We start from the raw sequence: 22,170 nt of genomic DNA, 5'->3' as shown, positions 1-22,170 counted from the left end.
AACATTTATAAGGAGAAAACTGAAATCCGTTGTTTATGCATCAAAACTCATTGATTGTTCCACAGGTTACGTACTTTTGTTTTAAAATAAAATAGGCAATTGTTTTCTTTTTATTTTATTTTGTTCAGGTTTTTTCCGGGACAACCGTGGCTCCTATGACAAGCTCTATTTCATGCTTGCTGGACTAAACCTTGGTGTAGGCATGCTGCTTACAGTGCTGGTGATTCAAGCCTTGATTCAGCGGCGATGTTGTGCCCCTAAGTATGTGTCCTCTGCGCCAACGCTGGAGACGAAACATGTGAAAGAGACCACCGCATTTGTATGACAGTGTCACATCGTGCATTTATTATTATACGCACTGAGCAGAGACAAAGTTCTTGCCACTGAACTCGACAGCCGTCAATGATGACTATTCAGGATAGCACATGATTTATATCATGTAGCACGAATGACTGGTGAGTCCTGCCAGTGCCCGGACGCATTGGCCATCAGTGTTCCGCTGAACTTCAGGCGCCAATATCAGCCGTCGAATTTTATTTAATTTCAGAGTATGGCATCCGCGAACGAGTGGTTAAGGACAAATGGGGATCCCGCCAACTCATGACCTCATAGAGTTTGAAACAATTATGTGGGCCGAACACACATGGTGGAATTTGCGTGAAGCGAAGCGTTCGTAAAATAGTTATTTAAACGCTATAAAAACCAATGTGACGCCTACATTTTTCTATTGCCATCTTACGCAGCTTGTTATTTCATGCTCAGTTTCTGTCGAGAGACCAAACTATGGCGAAGTCCTAAGAGCAGTTAATGGAAATGCAGACTTTGAGGTGTCGACGCGGTGGCGTCAAAAGGGTGAACGGATACTTGATGCTTTTCAAATGACGAATGGTGACGATATGAGTAGGCAGAGATGACCACGACGCAAATGACAGATGATAAATGGTGTATAATTCCTCCGTTTCACTGCTGCGTGTTTGGCCGAATAGCCACTTGCAGGCAGGGGCTCTCGTTCGCAGACGCTGTGGTGACACGTGTTGCACGACGTGACGCACTCGCCAATCGCTTCAAAGGGTGATTTTGTGTTAACAAGAGGGAAATATGCTTGCGATTCTGGCCAAATAGAGCTGCGGGGTATCTTACTGGAAGAGTGCGGTTCAATCCCACATTTGTAGAACACCTTTCATTTGCTTTCAGTGTGTGAGCAATTTTCCAACACAGCGGCAGGCATGATCATCAAAGTCCGGTACCGTTTGCAAAGAAATCTTTACATTAGAATGATATTGTTTACTGGGGAAAACGCATATAAAATATGCGATACCTCATCGCACACGTTTTGGTGATTCCTTTGGAGTACCACTAACGCGTTTGACAGTCTACTTGCGATGCTCCTCATTCCTGCCACGCAATCAGTCCGAGCGTGTAACTTATACGCTTTACGATACATTTCCTTATCCGGTATCAACGTGTTTTAAATCGGAAGCTTTCATTAGTTACTTCGCCGCGCATTTCGAATGGTCCTCGTACAATCACGCGCGATAAAAACCGGACGCAACGAAACCTTTCTCCACTAGGTATGGGCTAGCTGCTGTATTCTCGACCAGACAATGGGGGCCACTGCTTATGTGCCAGAGTCGACAACTTGCTGCTGTCTGCTGTGTGGCCAAGTAGGCACTAGGGTTCAGCATTGGGCGAGTTGGTATTGCATTCTACAGCGTTCTGTTCTTTCATCTGGGCGGCTCGGCTTGTTTCTTCCTTTCTATGTTGCGCTGTATAAGTTTTAGAATGCAGTGCTCTGTACTTTCATCTGGCCTGCTTGGGTTGTTTCTTCCTATCTATGTTGCGCTGCACCACTTTTAGACGCCTAGTAGGCAATTTTGGTCACTGCGTATGTTCCACTGGGTATGTACTCGAAGTGACAGCTTCAGCAGTGCGTATTTCATATTGGTACTTCGCCATTCTTGGGCGATCTCCGAAAATGAAGGCGCCAGGGTGGCGCAAGGAGTACGCAGCCTTAAATATTGTAAAGCGATGTTTGTGTTTTTACCTACTTCTTCCACTTCACATTGATGTCAGCCGATCTTGAACAAGTGGAAACCCGGTTAAGAGTAAAAAGCGAAGGAAGTAAAAAGCGCAAGTGCGAAGCACCACCATTTATGCTGAGGATGCTTCGATCACACAAAGTAGACTGTGTCGTGGTGGCACTCAGCATTGTTTTTGACAGTGAGACTGCCTCTTCGTGTGTCTGCTGGTGTAACCAGAATATTTCGCGAAAAACGGGTGGCATAAAGATCTGCAGCAGGTTACACAAGAAGCTTTTCCCTGACCTTGAGAACATTCCTCGTTGCTTGCTATCACCAATCGTTATTCGGAGGTAATTAAAATTTGTCCTGCAACTTAAGCTCTGTTTCTGTGGCACTATCCGTCTGTGCGCAAGCTTACAGTTTCCGTTCCATGCCATGGCAACCTGATACAAGTAGGGGAAATGAAATAAACAAACAGAAAATGAAATATGAAAGTTTGTGTGCTTGACTTTGCGTACAAGTTAGAATCTATGGACACTTTGCTGAGCTAAACTGCAATAAGCGAAAGCCTATCTATGACTGCCTCTGTTGCTGTTGTCTGAACTGTTCGGCGAACGGACGCCGCCATGGCCGCAAGCATGGGCTGCAATCACAGCCATATGGCTGCGAGGTTTGTCGCCCATACGCACGCACCCCCACGCGCCCACTCTCACAGCGCTACTGGCATGGCGCCTCCTCTCCTTGCTCTCCTCCCCGGTGATCACCGCTTTCCTGCGTCCACCACGGATTACGCCCGGCCAATCATGAGCCACTGAGGGCTTACGCCCTAAAAGACCCAAACGGTCACGATTAAGCCAGAGCACCCCGCTAAAGCGTCTGTCATAGCCCCTGTGTTCCCTTCGGGCGCCAAAATACTGTGAATAGATAAACCAATCAATTACTTAGACTTACATTTGTTAATGTGCCGCAAATGTTTCACCTACGATTCTGATTTATTCTGGGCGAATTCGCGCAAGTAATGCGTCTAAACGAGCTAATAATTTCCACGGATTGCCCATTACAGGGCTAAAGTGAAATACAGAACGAGCTAGTGATTTAGGCGGGAGACGCATGGCATATCTGACGCTAGTGGATGCGCAATAACTAATATACCCTCAATTGTTAGAAGGTCCTGTAGTTGCACAGACACTTTGAGATAAACAAAATATACAGCTGAAAGTAAATTTTGGTTATGTCATGAGTCCTATTTTTTTTCAGTGCAGCAAAAACTAGTGCTTTGGACTGCATATAAAGCAGTGAACGAGATAAAAAGTTCAGCAAACGATTTTCAGTTTACCGCTATATAAAATTTTCGACCAACTTTAAACATCCAACACGAGCACTTTCCTCTCAAGGCAGTGGAAGAAACGTTGGATAAACTATGTTAATGCCCGTCAGACATGTTGGCCGAAGTTTGGATAAGTGACCTATGTGTTTCTCACAGGTTAATATTATACGTAAATATCAAAATATCTATATACTTATAGCCCGTCCGAGGCATTCTATTTTTTTATTTTATTTATTCGAGTATTTCCCTCCGGCCAAAGGCATTATGAATAGGAGTGGTTACATCGTCTTATTAACACATGCAATGTTAGCTATCTAAAATACTATAAAACAGTGATATAGCTATAAGAAGGACAGTTAAGTTGGATAACTTCATTATGCGATGTTAGCTAGTTCAGAGATGAAAGCGCTCATGAACGGTTATGGGGATGACAGATCCGGGAAGGTGGTTTCAGCAATACGATCTTCAGGGAATAAAGTAATCGGTCCAAGTTCTGTCTACATGACATAACACCAACTTATTTAATATAATCAATCCTAACCGATACGTGTGAAGGGGGAGTGATACTAGTGTCACAAGGAGACGGAATATGATAATAGACTTTGTGGAATCAGCAAGGGCGGAAAAACGTACGATGAGAAGCAAGAGGCGGCGATTCGACTGAATCATTAGGGAGTGCGCCGTCATCAATGGATTGCTGAAAAGTCTTGGAAACGAACAAAGAGGATTATACACTGGTAGTTTTTAAAAATGTAAGATTAAATATGTCTGAACCATGGCTTGCAACTCTGTTTAGTCATTCATTTAGAAATATTAGAAAGTGCAATGGCTTAGATTTCTCTCGAGACAGAAATATGGCTACCCTGACAAAAAAGTATGTTTAGGCATGTTCATAGCAATGCTAGAATAAAAAGCAGCTGGTAGGTGCTTGTCAGAATTTTTTTACGTTTAGTGTCTACTGTAAACAACAAATCCATTTGTCTACTTTGCCCCACATATGTTTTCACACAAATAAAGATTACGGAGGTCCCATACACCATTAAAATTTATTATGTGACAAGCATTTTGAAGGTACCTGGCTACCCAGGTCCGATTCGGGTTCTGCCGAGCCTTAGTTATCAAATGGATGAAAGCGTCCATGTAACGGCGAGGTATTGTGCTTGTAACATGACCGCGCGCGCGCGTGTGTGAGCGAGTGCGTGCGTGCGTGCGTGCGTGTGCGTGTGCGTGTGCGTGTGGGTGTGTGTGTGTGTGTGTGTGTGTGTGTGTGTGTGTGTGTGTGTGTGTGTGTGTGTGTGTGTGTGTGTGTGTGTGTGTGTGTGTGTGTGTGTGTGTGTGTGTGTGTGCGTGTGTGTGTGTGTGTGTGTGCGCGTGCCCGATCCAGAATGGGGCGACGCCGCTGTGCACTTTCTACGTAGCGTTATCTACTGCGAGGAAAGTGCTGACGAATGCGGGCCGGTTCAGATAGCGTTGCCGTCTAACAGTGTCTCAAATCGTTATAGCTGCTATAGAAGAAACTGGGATGCTTATCACATTTATAAGCAACATAGCGATACATGTAGTGACGCGGGTGAAAGACAGTGATCATACTGACTAGTATGCCCGCGTTTCAATCCATATTATCGGGTAGCACCAGAAAATACCACGCGCGCATGTGCTCTCTTTCGTACTATGTAACAGGCCGCACGTTCGAATCATCTCGATTTTTGCCGTTTGCACGTGAAAAGTATGCATGCACTTGTAACCTAATTGTCAATGCACAGATGTTAGACAAGCGCGGCATGCAGATCGAGCGAACGACACTCATTCGGCTGTTCTTCACTTTCTAGGACGCAGCAGCAAAGCCCGATAATAAAAACTCGGTGTTTATTAACACACGTATGACAGCAGGACTCGACAGCGCAAGCACATGCTCACGAACCGCTGTGTGTGCTGATCATCTGACGAATGTGGCGACACCCCTACTCGAGACGGCTACATAAGCAACGTTGACGGAACGGAACAACTTAGACAACCGGGGTGCGCAGATCGGGCGAGCGACATTCATTCGGCTGCTCTTTGCTTTCTAGGTGGGTGCTCACTCCACCGACTTTAAGATCTATATTCCTGCTCCACTGGTCTGCTGTGAAACTCTGCTTGTGATGTGTGATGAAGTACTGTTATGCTTAGCATGCCGCAAGCAAGTCACTAAAGATTCGGTTAATATTTGCTGTGCTCAGTGTAAAAACACTGTTGCGCGCTATTCCCTGACTCTGAAGCACGCATCCTGCCGAGCATGGAAGGATCCGCCAGAAAGATGGTGAAGACGACGATCAGACAAGCGCTCCTGTTCTTGTTCTGCCATCTAGCCTGCAGCCGTTTCTCTCGGTATATATTTTGTAAATACTATTTCCTATCATTTTTGGCTACTCTCATCCCCGTGGTCTGCAGCGGCCGACGCACGGCTTTCTCCACGATGACGGAAGAGGGGTTGGAGGCCACCGAGGCGACTGCAACGACAACGGTCGTCCTGGCTCAGCTAAAATTCCCAGGCACATTCTGCGGGACTGACAACCCCGACATCGAGGACTGGATACCCCTGTACGAGCGTGCAAGTAGGGACAATCACTGGCATTAGACGATCATGTTGGCAAACATATTATTTTACCTAAAAAAAGAGCAATGGCGTGGTTTGAGAATGACGAAGACGAAATTGGGAGCTGGGATGCATACAAGAAAAAGATGCGTTCCCTGTTCGCCAAGTCTGTCTCGAGGTAGAAAGGCAGCAGCAAAGAAGGAGCTGGCATCTGGTGCGCAGACAGCGACAGAGTCATACCCGACTTATTTACAGGATGTGCTTGCCCTTTGCTGCATAGTCGACGACGGCATGGCGGAGTCTCAGAAAGTGGGCCACGTGTTAAAGGGCATGCAGATGATGCATTCAATCTGCTAATCTTCAAAGACTGTGACGCCTTCGATACCATCATCCAGGACTGCAAGCGCCCTGAGGCCGCCGAAAGTCGACGCCTTGGCAATCATTTCGCTCGACTTCCGAACACGGCAGCAACGTGGTCGTGCGAAGACGCAACCGTAGCCGTCGGTGCCGCTCGCCATAGAACACGTCAAGAGAATCATCCAACGTGAACTTGCGCTTTGTCTTCTACTTCTACGTGCGGCCGTACCTGTGACCACAGCTTCCAGATGGTGCCACAAGTCCAAGCTGTCGTTCATCAGGAGCTCGCCAATGCAGGCCTGGACAGTTGTGTGCGCCGCAACTCCTTACCAGCCGATCGACCGCCATCTTTTACTTTCGCACGCCTGAGGTAAAAGGCCGCCGTTCCGTTCTCGCAATCCGACCGATTGGAGGACTGCTCATGACCATCCAATTTGCTTCAACTGCCGTCGTATTGGACACGTGGCCTGTCATTGTAACAGCAGGTGGTTTTGGTATCAGGCGCCTTATGAGTACAACCATCGCCCCGACATGGATCATGGCTGACTTCAGCCCTACCGCTGGCATCCCCAAACCACCGGCGACGACGCTCCCTCCGTGCCGTATCGTCGCTCACCATCCCCACGTGGTCACCAGTCCCGTTCGCCTTTCTCTCGTCGCCAATCGTCTCGCTTGCCCCGATTCCGCCGCTCTTCGTGGCCGATTGAACGTCTCCCTCGGGAAAACTAGACGATGCAGCTCCAGAGGTGATGCTGCATCGACAACTCACCGGCAAAGTCCTCTGACCACACTACAGACCAGAACGAACCTGTTAGACAGATGGATGACCTACATGTTGCTCTAGTGGATACTGGGTCTCAGCTATCGATGATGAATTCAGGGCTTCGTCGCCGCTTGAAGAAGGTTCTAACACCATCCACATTACCGTTCATTCGTGTCGCCGATGGCGGAACGTTTCCCGTGTGTGACGCCGATGGCGGAACGTTTCCCGTGCTAGGGATGTGCTCCGCTCGAATAAGTGTTGCTGATCGATCATCTTCGGTATTGATTTTCTGTCTACCCATTCTGCCCTTATTGTTTGTCGAACCAGCTTGCTTCAGCTAGACCTACCGTGCTAACATGACGCTCGCACTGCACGCCAACCGCGCTTGTGCTTAGTGGATTACGTTTGTCTACCTCCTCAAGCCATTATATCTGTGAACTTTCGGCCTTTTTCTCCCATTCCTGATGGCGATTACACCTTGACCACGCTCGTTGATGCCTTATTCGCTAAAAACGTCGCTCTTCCTCATATCCTTATTAGAGTTAGGGATAATCGAACGTCTCTTCTCATATTAAACTTTAGCTGGTGTACGCAACTTATCCCAGGCGGCCGGACTCTAGCCCACATCTCCTCTATGGATGAGTGTGCCGTTTCTGCATTTGTCACCGACGCTTCTTTGCCCTCTGCCCCTTTCCCTTCCTCGCACAATCTCGTCAACCGTGATATTGACAAGATGATAGCATCTTACCTGCTTCCCGCTCAGACAGCTGATATGCGGCGCATATTAAAGTCCTATCGCAACATCGTTGACTTTAATGATCGTCCTTTGAGACAGACATCTGTGGTCACTCATAAGGTCAGTACTGGGGACGCCAGCCCAATCAGATAACGTCCTTATCGCGTGTCCTATGCCGATGAGATGTGATACAGCGTGATGTCGACGAGATGTTCACCAAGGACGTCATTGAACCTTCCTGCAGTCCATAGGCATCACTGGTCGTCCTAATCAAGAAAAATAGAAGTTGGCGCTTCTGCGTAGACCATCGCCACTTAAACAAAGTAAAATGCAAGGACGACTACCCTCTGCCGCGGACCAATGACGGTCTCGACTGTCTTCACGGCCTTGACTACTTATTTTCCATCGACCTGAGGTCAGGGTGCTGGCAGATATCCGTCGATGCTGAAGACCGTAAAAATACCGCATTTGTTACGTCCGATGGACTTTACCAGTTAAAGGTAATGCCCTTTGAAATGTGTAATGCCCCAGTGACATTTGAATGGATAATGGACTCCCTCCTTAGTGGATACAAATGCTCAACATGCCTCTGTTACCTTGACGATGTCATCGTCTTCTCACCGGCATTGGAAAGCCATATTAGCCGCTTGTCGGCAGCTCTTGAAGTTTTCTGACAAGCAGGCCTTCAGCCAACTCTCCCAAATACCATTTTGGCCACCGCGAAATTATTGTGCTTGGCCTCATTGCGAGTGCTGAAGGTGTGGAACCCGTCCCAGAAGAAATTCGCGTTCTCAAAGACTTCCCCATGCCACTTCCCACTAAAGATGCACGGAGCGTTGTCGGCTTGTGCTCCTATTTTCAACGTTTTCTGAAGAACTTCGCTGACGTTGCCCGTTCACTCACGCAAATCTTCAAAAAAAGAAACGGCATTTTCTTTGGATCCTGAACAGGCCACTCCATTTCACACGCTCACGACTTATATCACCACCCATCTTGGCCCGTTTTGACCCATCAGCCCCCACTGAACTTCGCACCGATGCCAGTGCACATGGCATCGGTGCTGTTCACGCCCATCAGCAACAAGAACGAGACCGCGTCATCGCCCATGCCAGTCGCCTTCTTTCCCCTCCAGGGTGCAAATTTTCGACCAGTGTGAGCGCGTGTACCTCGACCTAGTTTGGGCTGTCAGCAGGTGTCGACCATACTTGTTGGGCCGGACGTTTTCGGTCATAACGGACCACCATGCGGCTTTGCTGGTTGTCTTCCCCAAAAAATCCGACTGGACGCCTTGGTCGCTGGGCGCTCAAACTGCAAGAATACAGCCTTGACGTCACTTAAAGGTCTGGCAGTCTGCACCAGGATGCGGACTGGCTATCCTCTCGAATTCTCAGCGCACGATTCGGATCCCTGTGTCTTCCCAATATCCGATTTTACTGACATACGCAGTGAACAGCTCTGCGATGTCAATTTGCCGTCGGTTATCCACCGTCTACGCTATCATCACTCTGCCCCATCCCTACTATTATTCGTGGTTCGTGACGGAATCTTATACAGACGCAACGCCTGCACCGATGGCCCAGAGCTTCTCGAGGTTGTTCCCGAAACACTCCGTTGAACACTTCTCGAACAGCTTCATGATGCCGCAACCGCTGGACATCTCGGAGCAACTGGCACGTACGATCACATTCGGTGTCGGTTCTTCTGGCCAGGCCTCCACCACTCTGTGCGCCGATACGTTGCTGCATGCGAGTCCTGCCAGCGCCACAAGCATCCTTCCTTGTCGCCAGCCGGTGCTCTTGAGCCCTTAAATATTCCCGGTTTCCCGTACTACCGCGTCGGCCTTGATCTCATCGGGCGATTCCCTACATCTCTGACTGGGAACAAGTGGATTGCCGTAGCTACGGACTACACGACACGATACGCTATCACGCGAGCACGGCCTACAAGCTGTGGCACTGACGCTGCAGAATTTCTCTGTTACGACGTTATACTTCCCCCGGTGCTCCTCAACAGATGCTGACCGACTGCGGTCGCTCATTCCTGTGCCAAGTGCTCGAGGACATTCTTCGTTCGTGTTCCATACGTCACAAGCTAACCACTGCCTACCATCCGCAAACCAATGTGCTTACCGGGCACCTCAACCGCACGCTGACCCCAATGCTGTCGATGTACGTTTACTCAGACCACCGTGATTAGGACAGCACCTTGTATTACGTGACATTTTCCTACAACTCGTCACGCCATGGCACCGCTGACTTTCCTCCCCTTTTATCTCTTCATTGTCCGCCACACCACACTGCCCTTCGAGACTCTTTTACCATCACCTGTGAACCCTGTTACAGACTACGCCCGCGATGAAGCTTTTCGGGGCACAACGGCTAACCAGATTGCAGCAAGGGATCGTCTTTATGCATCTCAGCGATCCCAGAAGGCCCGCTATGATCGCCATCACAGAGTCGTCAATTACTCTCCGGGCTCTTTGGTCCTCCTCTGGACGCCCTGCCGCCACGTTGGCTTGTCGTCAAAGCTTCTTTCCCGCTACATCGGGCCTTACAAGGTCCTACGCTAGATCACTGACATCGCGTACCAGATCGCCCCGTTGGACAGTCGATCATCTGCCGCGTCCACCACTGATATCGTGCACGTCTCCCGACTTAAGCCTTATGTTGCCGTACACGACCCTACCTCTCCCTAAGCGCGAGACGGCGCTCTCGCCCGCGCGAGTTCTGTTACACGGAATTGCCGCGCACTGAAGCACGCATCCTGCTGAGCATGGAAGAATCCGCCAGAAAGACACTGAAGACAACGATCAGAGTAGCGTTCGTGTTGTTCTATCATCTAGCCTGCAGCCGTCTCTCTGTATACACATTTTGTAAATGCAATTTTCTATCCCTTTTGGCTACTCTCATCCCCGTGGAAATACCTATCAGAGTGGAAAGTGTTCCGCAGTAAGCAAGAACAGATTGAAAGCGATGGAAGACACGGAAACCGAAGCAAGGATCTGTACCGCATGTCAGGTACACGAGAAACGACAGGTTAGCGAACCGGAAAACATGGTAACGCAAGCGAGTCAGACGGAAGGCAATTCACTCGCCTTGCTTATCCAGCAAAGCGCAGAAACTCCGAGAACTAAGCAATATACTAACAGGGGGTCGAACAGATAGAAAAAGACAGAAAAGGTGCCCAAATGGAAAAGCAAGACAACGTTGTCACAACAATAGAAAATCAGCGCAGATTGATTCGGACGGTAGAGTTTCTGCACAGCACCTTTCAGATAAGTATGATGCAATCTCTACAAAGCTAGACGAACAAAGAAAAACGGTTATAGACCTTTCGAAAAACATTAACGAGCTTGAGGCTCAGATGGAAAAGAAAGATAAAGAAATTTCTAAAACAAAGGCAGCTATGGAAAACAATGAGCAATACTCACGCCGAAAAAATATCGAAGTCCACAGCATTCCTGTAACATCAAATGAAGGTATTGATACGGGAGGATGAAAGAATACAGAGGAAGGAGAAGATCGCGAGACGCTGGCTTCTGCTTCTTGGTGGTGGTCAGCCATTTTAACTACTCTGACTCATCCTGTATATATATCGTAAATGCAGTCTTTATATACTACCAACATCTAAGTAACATATTGGTGGAAGTGCGGTGTACCACGGTTAAAAAGGAAGCTCCGCAGTGGACGTCGCATCACCGTCCGCACCATGAATGACGGTGAATACGCGGGATCAACGTCGTTGCCGCTTGCAACGTCACCGTCGCCATCTATGTCGCTGTCACCTTTGGTTGTGGTTGTGCAACCCAAGGATCCTGGAACTTTCTGCGGTACCGATGGCACCGACGTTGAAGAGTGGGTGGCTATGTACGAACGCGTGAGTGTAATCGACAGATGGGACCCTACGCTTATGCTAGCTAACCTGATGTTCTACCTACGAGGCACGGCAAAGGTGTTGTACGAAAACTACGAAGAGCTATCCAGCTGGGACCAATGCAAAGAGAAGTTGACACAGTTTTTTGGCAAATCAGCCGGCCGTAATATTTCCGTAAAGCGGGAACTGGCCTCCCGTGCCCCATCCCTCACGGAGTCCTATGTCTTGTACATTCAGGACATGCTGGCACTTCGTGGTAAAGTCGATCGAGACATGACAGAAGCTGAAAAGGTCGGGCACATATTTAAGGGCATCACTGACGACACCTTAGAATCGGCTCATGCACAAAAGCTGTTCTACAGTTGATGCCATCATTATAGAGTGCCGACAATTCGAGTAGGCCAAAGCCGAAGCTTCTTTAAACCTTTCACCGCACTTCCCAATACTGCCACAACGTCGACGTGTGAAGATCAACTCGTACAGCAGCATGCGTCGCCATCAGAGGACGTGGTGCGAATCGTTCGACGTGAGTTCGATGCGATGTCCCCTGCAGCTTTCTGTTCGCGTAGCCCTGGTGCTACCACTTTTTTGGTTCCCCTCGTACAAGCCATCGTTCGCCAAGAACTTGAAAACTTTGGGTGACACTCTGTCTTTCTGTCGTCAATTCCAGAGCTAACGAATGTCCTTCTACTATTTTCGCTCCACCCCGACACTTCTCTCCGCGTTATCGCAACCCGACAGAGTGGAAAACTGCGGACGACCAGCCGATTTGTTTCACCTGTCGGCGCATTGTTCATGTCGCCCGATACTGTCGCAACTCATGACCCTCAGAACCTCGTACGCCGACCAACATTAGACGTTTTTATGGAAATGTCCGTAATGTTTCGCCCGCCGCCGAGTCTAACACCGCTGACAACTCTGCTAGGAACACGCGGTACGGTCGCTCACCATCGCCACGCCGACACCAGTCCCGTTCACCGCAAACACGTCGTCCATCTTCCCATTCGCGAAGCCACGTCGCCTTTTGTCCCCTGTGGCTTTTGGCCGCACCCTTTCGGAAAACTAAGAAATGCAGGCCGCCGAGGTGGTGTTGCGTTGCCTACTACTGCAGCAAATCCTCTGTCTGCAGCCCACAAGGAGAAGCGTAACTGACGTTAAAGTAGACGGCGTACCTGTCCAAGCACTTGTCGACACTGCAGCCCACGTTTCTGTGATGAGTGCTAGCCTACGTAGACGTTTAGAGAAGGTCGTCTACCCAGCAGCTGCCCGAGTGCTTCGTGTGGCCGACGGCGGCGTACTGGTTTTTCTTGGAATGTGTACTGCGCGTTTAACTATAGCCGGTCGCCCTACTTCTGTTCTCTTTACTGTGATCGACAACTGCCCTGACGACGTTATCCTTGAATTGGAATTTTTCGTCGTTCCAACCTTGTGTTTTTTGGGGTATCTGATACTGAGCGTGAAACGTGGCAAGAATCGGAGAAGAAGATTGTGAAACTTTGTACTTCCAACCTTAATATCAAATTAGACGCCTTATATATCGAGCGCGCTCACAGAATTGGCAAATCCAGCTTTAATAGAAACAGACCTACAATTATCAAATTAGCACATTTCAAAGTAAAACAACGTATTCTTTCAAATGCTAAACAACTAAGAGGGTCCAACTACAGCATATCAGAAGACTACTTAGTTAACACTCGGCATGCACGTAAACAACTAATCGAGTTCGGCAAGTCGCAACAGAAACCTTTCAAACTCCGGTACGATAAACTAATCAATGATAACAGAACTTACAAGTATGATAACACTACAAATAGAGTTATATTAACTTCATAGCTACCATCACGCACTACCGCGCAAAACCAGATAGAATACCTGAATCATTCGTTTATACTAACATTAGAAGCTTGTTGCGCAAACGCGAAGCACTCTGTAGCCTTATCGATTCTTCTGATTGTAAGCTTCTTGTACTAACAGAAACGTGGCTGAATTACACCGTCGATAACACAGAGCTTAATTCTTTCCTCGATGATTTTGACATTTTTAGGCGAGATCGTGTAGGCAAACGCGGAACAGGTGTTCTGATAGCTGCCCATCGCAGCCTTTGTTGCTCCATTGTCAATATCACTTCACCTCTAGAAATTTTATTCCTATTTTGCAGTTCTTTAAACCTACAAACTATTATCGGTGTATGCTGTCGACCCCCCGACGCAGATGCATCCTTCACTATTCACTTCCACGAGGCACTGCAATCTGTTACGAAGTCGTTTAATCATGCGCAACTACTCCTCTTAGGTGACTTTAACTTTCCTGATATAACATGGTCCGAACCAGCAATGACGCTGTCTAAGAATAACCTTGAATGTAATTTTCTTAACACATGCCTGACCTTTGGTTTGACGCAGCTAGTATCTACCTCAACGCGAAAAAACGAACAGTGCTGTAAAATACTGGACCTTATCTTAACATCCGATCCCGACAGTGTTTCTTGTGTAACTCATCTAGCAAAACTAAGTGATCACTCGGTACTGCATGCAGATTTATTCGGGCAACTACCTCAGTGCAAAAATAATCAGAAAAGAAAATAACATTTTACGATAAAGGGGATAACATCAGCATCAACAATGCACTAACCTAGTTTTACAAGTGATTCATTTTAGATTTCCCGAAGCCCACAGTATACACCAACTGGACGCTTTTTAAACATAAAATGATGGAACTCACTAAGACTTACATACCAACTATCATTTAAACAGCGCGACCTTCGTGCCCATGGTTCAACAACACAGTAAAACGACTAAACAATAAAAAGAAAAGATTGTTGCGTAAAGCCAAGCGTTCCAATACCGCTCCGGCCTGGGAAAATATTACGTCAGTAAAAAGAAGTTTGATTCTGTGGCCGCAACAGCTAAACGAACCTTCTACTCAACTACACTCCCTAACATCTGCAAAACAATCCCGAACAATTCTGGAAATACATTAACCCAAATAACCGTAAGCCTTTCTTATTATATGATAACGACAATAACCGTGTTCCAGATCATAAAGTATCTGAAGTGCTAAACTCTGTCTTCTCTTCCGTGTTCACTTCTGAACTTAACACTGACCTCCCAGACTGTCCTTACCTCAATAACCCAACGATGCCAGACATAACAATCAAAGCACATGGTATCACCAAGCTAATTGAATCCATCAAATTAACATCCTCAGCCGGCATCGATGGAATCAATTCCAAAATGCTTAAGAACACTGCGCACATCTCTAGTGTATTTTTATGCCATATCTTTGAGCAATCATTATTATCTGGAGTGGTGCCGCAAGACTGCGAAATAGGTAAGACAATTCCAGTACCAAAAAAAGAATCATCGTCATCGTGCCACAATTACCATCCAATTTCCCTCATCAGTGTTTGTTCTAACTAATGGAGCATATAATTTATTCTCATATTGTAATCTACCTAACACCCGCTAATTTCTTTAATCCTAATCAACACGGTTTCCAGAAAGGCATGTTCTGCGAGACTCAACTAGCTCTATTCGTTAATGACATCTGCTCGCATCTTGATCAAAACATACCTACAGACGCCCTCTTCCTAGATTTCCAAGAGGCTTTCGACAAAATTCCTCATGAACGGCTCTTCCTAAAACTATCATGTCTTAATCTTAACCCTTGTGTTCTCCAATGGATACGCAACTTTCTGACTAACCGTCAACAGTTCGTTGACCCTAACCAATGCTCGTATAATTTATCACCCATTATCTCCGGCGTGCCACAAGGCACAGACCTGGGGCCACTACCCTTCTTAATATATAATAATGACTTACCGATAGGTTGTTCCTCCAAAATTAGTTTATTTGCTGATGATTGTGTAATCTATCGTCCTATTACTAACGACGCTGATTCTCGCGCCTTCAAGTCCGACCTTAACGTCGTTGAAACTTGGTGTAATAATTGGCTAATGTGCCTCAAGGTCAAAAAAACGTCGCAACTTACTTTGAATTGTGGCCAATCCTTTATATCAGCTAATTACATTATCGCCGATTCGGAAATATGTGCTGTGACTTCTTATAAGTACCTAGGCCTTAACTTGTCCAATAACCTAAGTTAGCCCTCGCACATTTGCAACATTAGGAATTATGCCAATCGTGTACTATGCTACCTGCGCCGTAATCTACGTCTTGTTCCGCCCTCAGTCAAACTACTCGCATATTTAATAGTCGCTCGACCCAAACTGGAATACACATGCTCAGTGTGGGACCCACGACCAAGCTAACCTGGCAACAGCACTAGAATCCATACAGAATCGTGCAGCAAGGTTAATTCATTCTGACTACTCTTACCACACTAGCGTTACTAAACTTAAGTCATCTCTGAACCTTCCTACCCTCGAGCAGCGCCGCAAAACAGCAAGACTGTGCCTCTTTTACAAATTCTATCACTCACTACTTCATCAGCCCGACATCACGCCTGCGCATCGCACTTCATCCCGTCATAGCCATTCAAAGGCTGTTTGTCCCCCTCCAGCTCGCACCTCCGCTCATCTTAACTCTTTCTTCGCTGAAACAGCGAAAGACTGGAGTCACCTACCTGCTGAAGCTGTGCACCGCTCCTGTCATTCATCGTTCAAGGCATTCATTGAAAATATTATTTAACTATATCCACTCCTCATATAAAACCCCAAACGGGATATTTCAGGTACCAATAAATAAATAAATAAATTCTGCTTTCATCGACTACGCTACCGGCGTTGTTCAGTTAGAACTGCGTCAACTCGCCGATGCTCCGAGCACCGCCCCACCACACTTGTGCTGGCTTCATGATGCGCGTTTGTCACCCGAGGCAGTTACTTACGTCACTTTGACCACTCAGCCACAGGTTCCTGACGGCGAATATGTGCTTCACCCCATCATAGACGTGCTTTTCAACCAGAACGTTGCTGTTCCGCATATGCTGGTCAAGGTTACTAATAAGGACGTCGTTCTACCGCTTCTGAATTTCAGTCTGTGCCCTCAAGTTAATCCGGCCGGCATGTTCTTGGCCAGCATTTCTAGTGGTTCCGAATTTGACATTGAGAGTCTGAATGCCGAAAGTTGTTCATTAGCGCCAATTGCAGCTCACAGATCTGATTCCTTAACGCATGACCTCGTGAAAATTACTGCACCTGAGCTCCCCTCGGCACAGGCCACGGACAAAGGTCTCTTGCTTGAATTGTACAGTGACATCTTTCATTTCGGCGACAGGCCTTTAGGCCAAACAGCTGTTGGTCGTTCACCACCGTTTAAAAACTGGAGACACGAATCCTATTCGCCGGCGTCCCTATCGTGTATCGCATGCTGAACGTCGAGTCATCCAATCGGAATTGGAGAAAATGCTCCGCAAAGGGGTTATTGAGCCATCAGCCGTCAAGTCCAACGCCTGTTGACATCGTGCACGTTTCGCGACTGAAGCCATACTTCGCTCGCAATTTTTCTCCTACCACGCGCCGAGAAGGTGCTTCACCCTCCGAGGGTCCTGTTAAGGAGGAATGAAAGAAGACATCGGAAGAAGACCGCGAGAGATTGGCTGCTGCGTGTTGTTGGTGGTCAGCCATCTTAACTACTCTGACCCATCCTGTATATATATTGTAAATGCAGTCTTTACATACTTCCAACATCCCGGTAACAATATTATGACCATTTTGGAAGACGTCGAAGCCAAAGTGGGTGTGTAAACACTAAATGTGGACAACGTCGAAGTGGCACACAGAATGAAGGCTAAGCTAGGAAAAGTTGAGCCCGTTCTGATTAGATTTTATGACCGGTGCATTCGTGATGAGTGGGCTACAAGAATAACTAATTTAAGGTCGAAAGAGATATTTATTAATCATAAGCTGACCCAGTAAGTGAAGCAGTTGATCTGGGCAGCCAGGACAGCGGCGAAAGAAAAACCACAGGAATTTACATGGACACGCAATGTAAAATATTCATCAGAAAAAAAAAGGGGGGGGGGGATATTCAGTCCTAATAAAATGCGTTGACGACGTGCAAACCCTTCCATGACGACTAAACTTATTTCAATATAAAAGTGTGGCACAGAACACGGAATAGAGTTTTAAAGACAGAGGGGTGCACGAAGTACCTTGACGTGATACATATTAACATTAGAAGTATTAGAAAGCATTGGAACCAGTTAATTGTTCACCTATCCGAGTTCGAAGAAGCAGATGTAATCATTTTAACAGACACTAATATTTATAAAACCACGTGTGAGACATGTAAACTGGCTAAGTATCATTCCTACTATGTTGTAGGGAAGGAAAAAGAGGAGATGCTATCATTCTATATATAAAAGATAGTTCGATTTCAGAGAAAGTGGTTGCGTTTTGTGCAAGCCCAGAAATAATTGTTATTCAAATATCGGAGAAAGAAAAACATCCATTATTTGCACAATTTAACATCCGCTAATTGGTGTCATAAATGAATTGCTTCTATAGCTTGAGGCACTCTAAAAAAAATTCGGCGGCGCTACTAACCTAATATCGGCGGATCATTTGAAGACTAGAACGCCTAATCCAAGCAAAACAGGAGTGGGAAATTACTTCAATTTATTGGCTGAATTCTGCCTCGAAATTTTATTACAGAAGTAACTAGGCGCTGAAATTTTGAAAGACAAACTTAAGAAACCATGCATTGATCACATTGCTTCCAGAACTGATCATATTACACGTGCTTTCGCCAACGGCTTTTCCACGACCCGAAGGGACCCAGGCAGGCGTATTCCGGATGGTCCTTATAGACATACGTACAAACTTGTTTGGCGGCACTTGGGGTCTTATGGTCGTGTCTTTCGAGGAAGGATTTCACTTTTCGGAATAGAAAATAGTCTGCTTATGCCAAGTCGGGACGGTAAGGGCGCTGCGGAATCGTCGCAATGCTGTTTACCGTCAGGAAGCCACTGACCTTGTTGCATATGTGGCTGGTTGCATTGTGATGTAATTTCCAAAGCCGCCGATGTCTGGCCTTACCCTGTTAACCTTACGCTTCAGCCTTCTTGGCACGTCTAGATAGAAAGTACCATTCACTGTCTGCTCCTCGCTTACAAATTCGCAGTGGACCACCCCCTTTGCGTCGAACAAAAGAACGAACATGGCCTTCACTCTGGACTACCAGTCAACCTATTTTGACAAGGTGATGCCGGAGTGTGCCATTCGGAACTTTGCCGCTTTGTTTCCAGGTTGCCTTCAAATATCCAATTTTCGTCGCCCGTGATTTTTTTCGGGAGGTTTTACATGCTAAAACCACTTTCTGATTATGAGGCACGCCGTAGTGGAGGACTCCGGAAATTTCGACCACCTGGGGTTCTTTAACGTGCACCTAACTCTAAGTACACGGGCATTTTCGCATTTCGCCCCCATCGAAATGTGGCCGCCGTGGCCGGGATTCGATCCCCCGACCTCGTGCTCAGCAGCGTAACACCATAGCCACTGAGTAACCACGGCGGGTCCGCCCGTGATTAAGTTGGGAAAAACGCCGGGGTATTCTTCAACGCGTTGCAGAAGGCCTTCGCAAGCAGACACTCGGCTCTGCTTTTGATTGTCCATCAAGACTTGCGGTACGAGTTTATCGCAGATATTTCGCATCGCGAAATTTTCAATGATAATGCTGTGCACTGTCGACTTATCAATACCAATTTCATCTGCAACTATTCGCCCACTTAAATGACAGTTCGAATTCAGAACTTCACGCACATCTTGCCCGTTGTCGGCGGTTCTTGACGTCAACGGCCATCCGCGTGAGCTCATCCTCCGCTCTTTCTAGGCCATCTTTCAAGAGCGTGTGCCAGTTAAACACTGCAGTTTGTGACAGCCTTTCATCCTTGAACACTTGCAGAGTTATGTGCAACGTCTCCAGACCTGCGCTGGTATTTTGTAGCGATACCTTTTCTCATTCTATGCTTTTTCCGGCTTTTCGAGCTTGGCCAGTGCTCAGAGCGACGGTCTGCCCACATTATCAACGGGATCAGGCGGCCCTGTGTGGTGGATGATAAGAATAGCATAGAATAAGGCATAAGGCATCGCTACAAGATAGCGGCCCTGATTTCCCCAGTCCAACACAAAATTCGATGGCGTACCGCTGTTGAATCGTTCGCTGCATTTTGCGCTTGCACCCAGTCAATCGACAGCGGCCCACTAAGAACCCGATATAGCCGCAACGAACGCTGGCGGGCGACTGGCGCTTGGCGTGCCTTGAAGGTAAAATCCCCCACCACCACGCATGCGCGGTGAACGCGCGCTGCGACGTACAGTCACGTCAGGAAGCAGTTCCTAATACTTTTTATACAAACCGTATAGCTACCCTCCGGCGGTGGTCGATGTGCCTCCGTCTACGCGTCACATCAACACGTAAAAATTTTCGTCTCGAGTTTCTTGCGAATGCACTGTAGCTCTCGATCTATTGCAGGCATCTTGGAAAAATTATATTCAGATTGGCCGCTGAGAGGACTCTATCATTACACCGAGTTTCATTTACTTTTCCTAATTAGTTAGTTGACAGTGAAGTTGTACACGTTACAGAATTCCCGTCTGCTATCAATGCATGGCCGTCTATGAAGGGAGAATGGTTAAAGAAAACTGCTATAACTCTTGTTCGGTCGAAACTACCCCGAAAAAATTATATGACGATTAGCCGCTAAGAAGATTCTAACATTGGGTTGAGTTTCATCTACTTTTCGTAATTACGTAGTCTACACTTAGTTCTAAATATTGCCATGCCGCGGTACTTGCACACGTCACTACTTCATAAAATACTAAGCATAAGTCACTCCACAGTCAAAAGATACATTGATTGTCTTTGTCTTTCATAACTAATAATAATAATAATAATAATAATATCTCTATTGCCATAACACATATACAGCATTATAATGAGGCCTGTCTAAGCCTACAAGGGCTTGTGGGACATGGCCCTGCAGAATTGGCAAGGCAATACTTTGAAATAGGAAAACAATCACATATAAAAAAAATAATGACGCTGTTACAAAAAGCGCGCGACATTACATTTGGCTGCGCAAATTTATTGCAGCAGTACCTAGAGTTCAAGCTTACATAAAAGGAACAAAACAGAGAACACAAAATGCAAGAATTCGAATGTTTGAAACAATTTCCACGTAACTGTTACCCGAAATAAGAAGGCAATGCAAAGTGAATATGGAACACGTTTAACCTACAGTCTTTTTCAGTGATATTTTCGAAGTTGCTGTGAAAATGCCCTCTGGTAGATTGTAAAACAGATTAGGAAGGTACACACATCGCCGGGTCTCATCGTATCTCGTTGCGGAACGAGGAACAGTGAAACGCAAGCCCGAACGGAGCATGCGCACAGGTTTATGCTCAACCTTGAAATCCGAGTCCCAAAAATGACGTAATACCACTGTTTCAACAAACAATGAGCGGAACGAAGGAAAACCTACGGCGGTAAATATGTTTCGAGAAGAAAGCAGAGGCGAATTATACGCTACACTTTGGAGCATGTTTTTTAAAAGAGCGTCCACCCGGCTCTCCCAACGCGCAGAACAGAAGGCGAAAAATGTGATGCCATACCTTAATATTCCGTACGCAAGAGCGTTCACAAATGTTTTTTTTTTACTGAAAAAGGAACTATACTCTTGCAGTGATAGAGTACCCAGGCAACGCTTCGGAGTTTACTACATAAATACACTAAATGCGATTCCCACGACAGGTTAGAGTAAAAAAAATACGCCCATGTATTTTAAAGACTGCACATATTCCACTGGAGTACAGCTACAGAGCGAACATGACTTATTGTGCAAAAAGATATGTTCATCTATGGACGTCATCTTCAAGGAATTTCAGAAGCAAATCAACTGTGTTTTTTAATTATTGATTACAAGAAAATTTTTAGAAAACCAATCAAATACGTTATAGACATCTTTTTATAGCATATTGATTGCTGATTTGTAGCATAAATGCTTTGCTAGTAGAACGGTGTCATCGGCGTATTGAAAAATTGTGCATTTTGAAACAGTGGGCGCAAGGTCATTCATGAAAATAATAAACAGTAGCGGAGCTATGATGGACCCTTGAGGGACTCCAGCTTTAATAGGCAAAATAGAGCTAGAGTGATTGCCTAATACTACTGTTTGTGATCTGTTCGATAGATAATTTTTAAGGATGTGATGAAATGGCCCCCGGAAGCCCAATAAATGTAATGTGTTCAACAAAATGTCGCGGTTAACTGTCTCAAAGGCTTTACTAATATCTAGGAATAATGCAATGCCAAACAAATTTTGGTCGAAAGCGGAAAAAATTCCATCCGAAAAGGATTCTAAAAGTAAGGTAGTACCTTTACTAGCGACAAAACCAAACTGATGAAGGGACAAAATCGAGAACTTATTAATGAAGGAAAGCATTATTTCCAAAAGAAACTTGTCTAACACTTGGGACAGTATAGGCAAAATGGATATGGGTCTATAGTGTTCAATTACATCCTTTTTTCCTCCTTTGTGAAGTGGCTTGACTAAAGC

General features: G+C 46.3%; 1 protein-coding gene across 2 annotated transcripts in view; it reads left to right on the top strand.

Moving 5' to 3' along the window:
* The window catches only part of LOC126524653 (monocarboxylate transporter 12-like), a 40,670-nt gene extending 38,277 nt beyond the window's left edge, over positions 1-2,393 (top strand). For both annotated transcript variants that reach the window (XM_050172955.3, XM_072287337.1), the window contains exon 5: positions 129-2,393. In XM_050172955.3, the coding sequence (XP_050028912.1) occupies positions 129-325 (197 nt within the window). In that variant the 3' untranslated portion in view covers positions 326-2,393. The remainder of the gene's footprint in view (positions 1-128) is intronic.
* The last annotated feature ends 19,777 nt before the right edge of the window (positions 2,394-22,170 follow it).

The sequence above is a fragment of the Dermacentor andersoni genome, chromosome 3 (assembly GCF_023375885.2).
Source record: "Dermacentor andersoni chromosome 3, qqDerAnde1_hic_scaffold, whole genome shotgun sequence".
NCBI classification, from domain to species: domain Eukaryota; kingdom Metazoa; phylum Arthropoda; class Arachnida; order Ixodida; family Ixodidae; genus Dermacentor; species Dermacentor andersoni.
The sequence above is the reverse complement of the archived record's forward strand: the minus strand, read 5'-3'. Positions and strand labels throughout refer to the sequence as shown.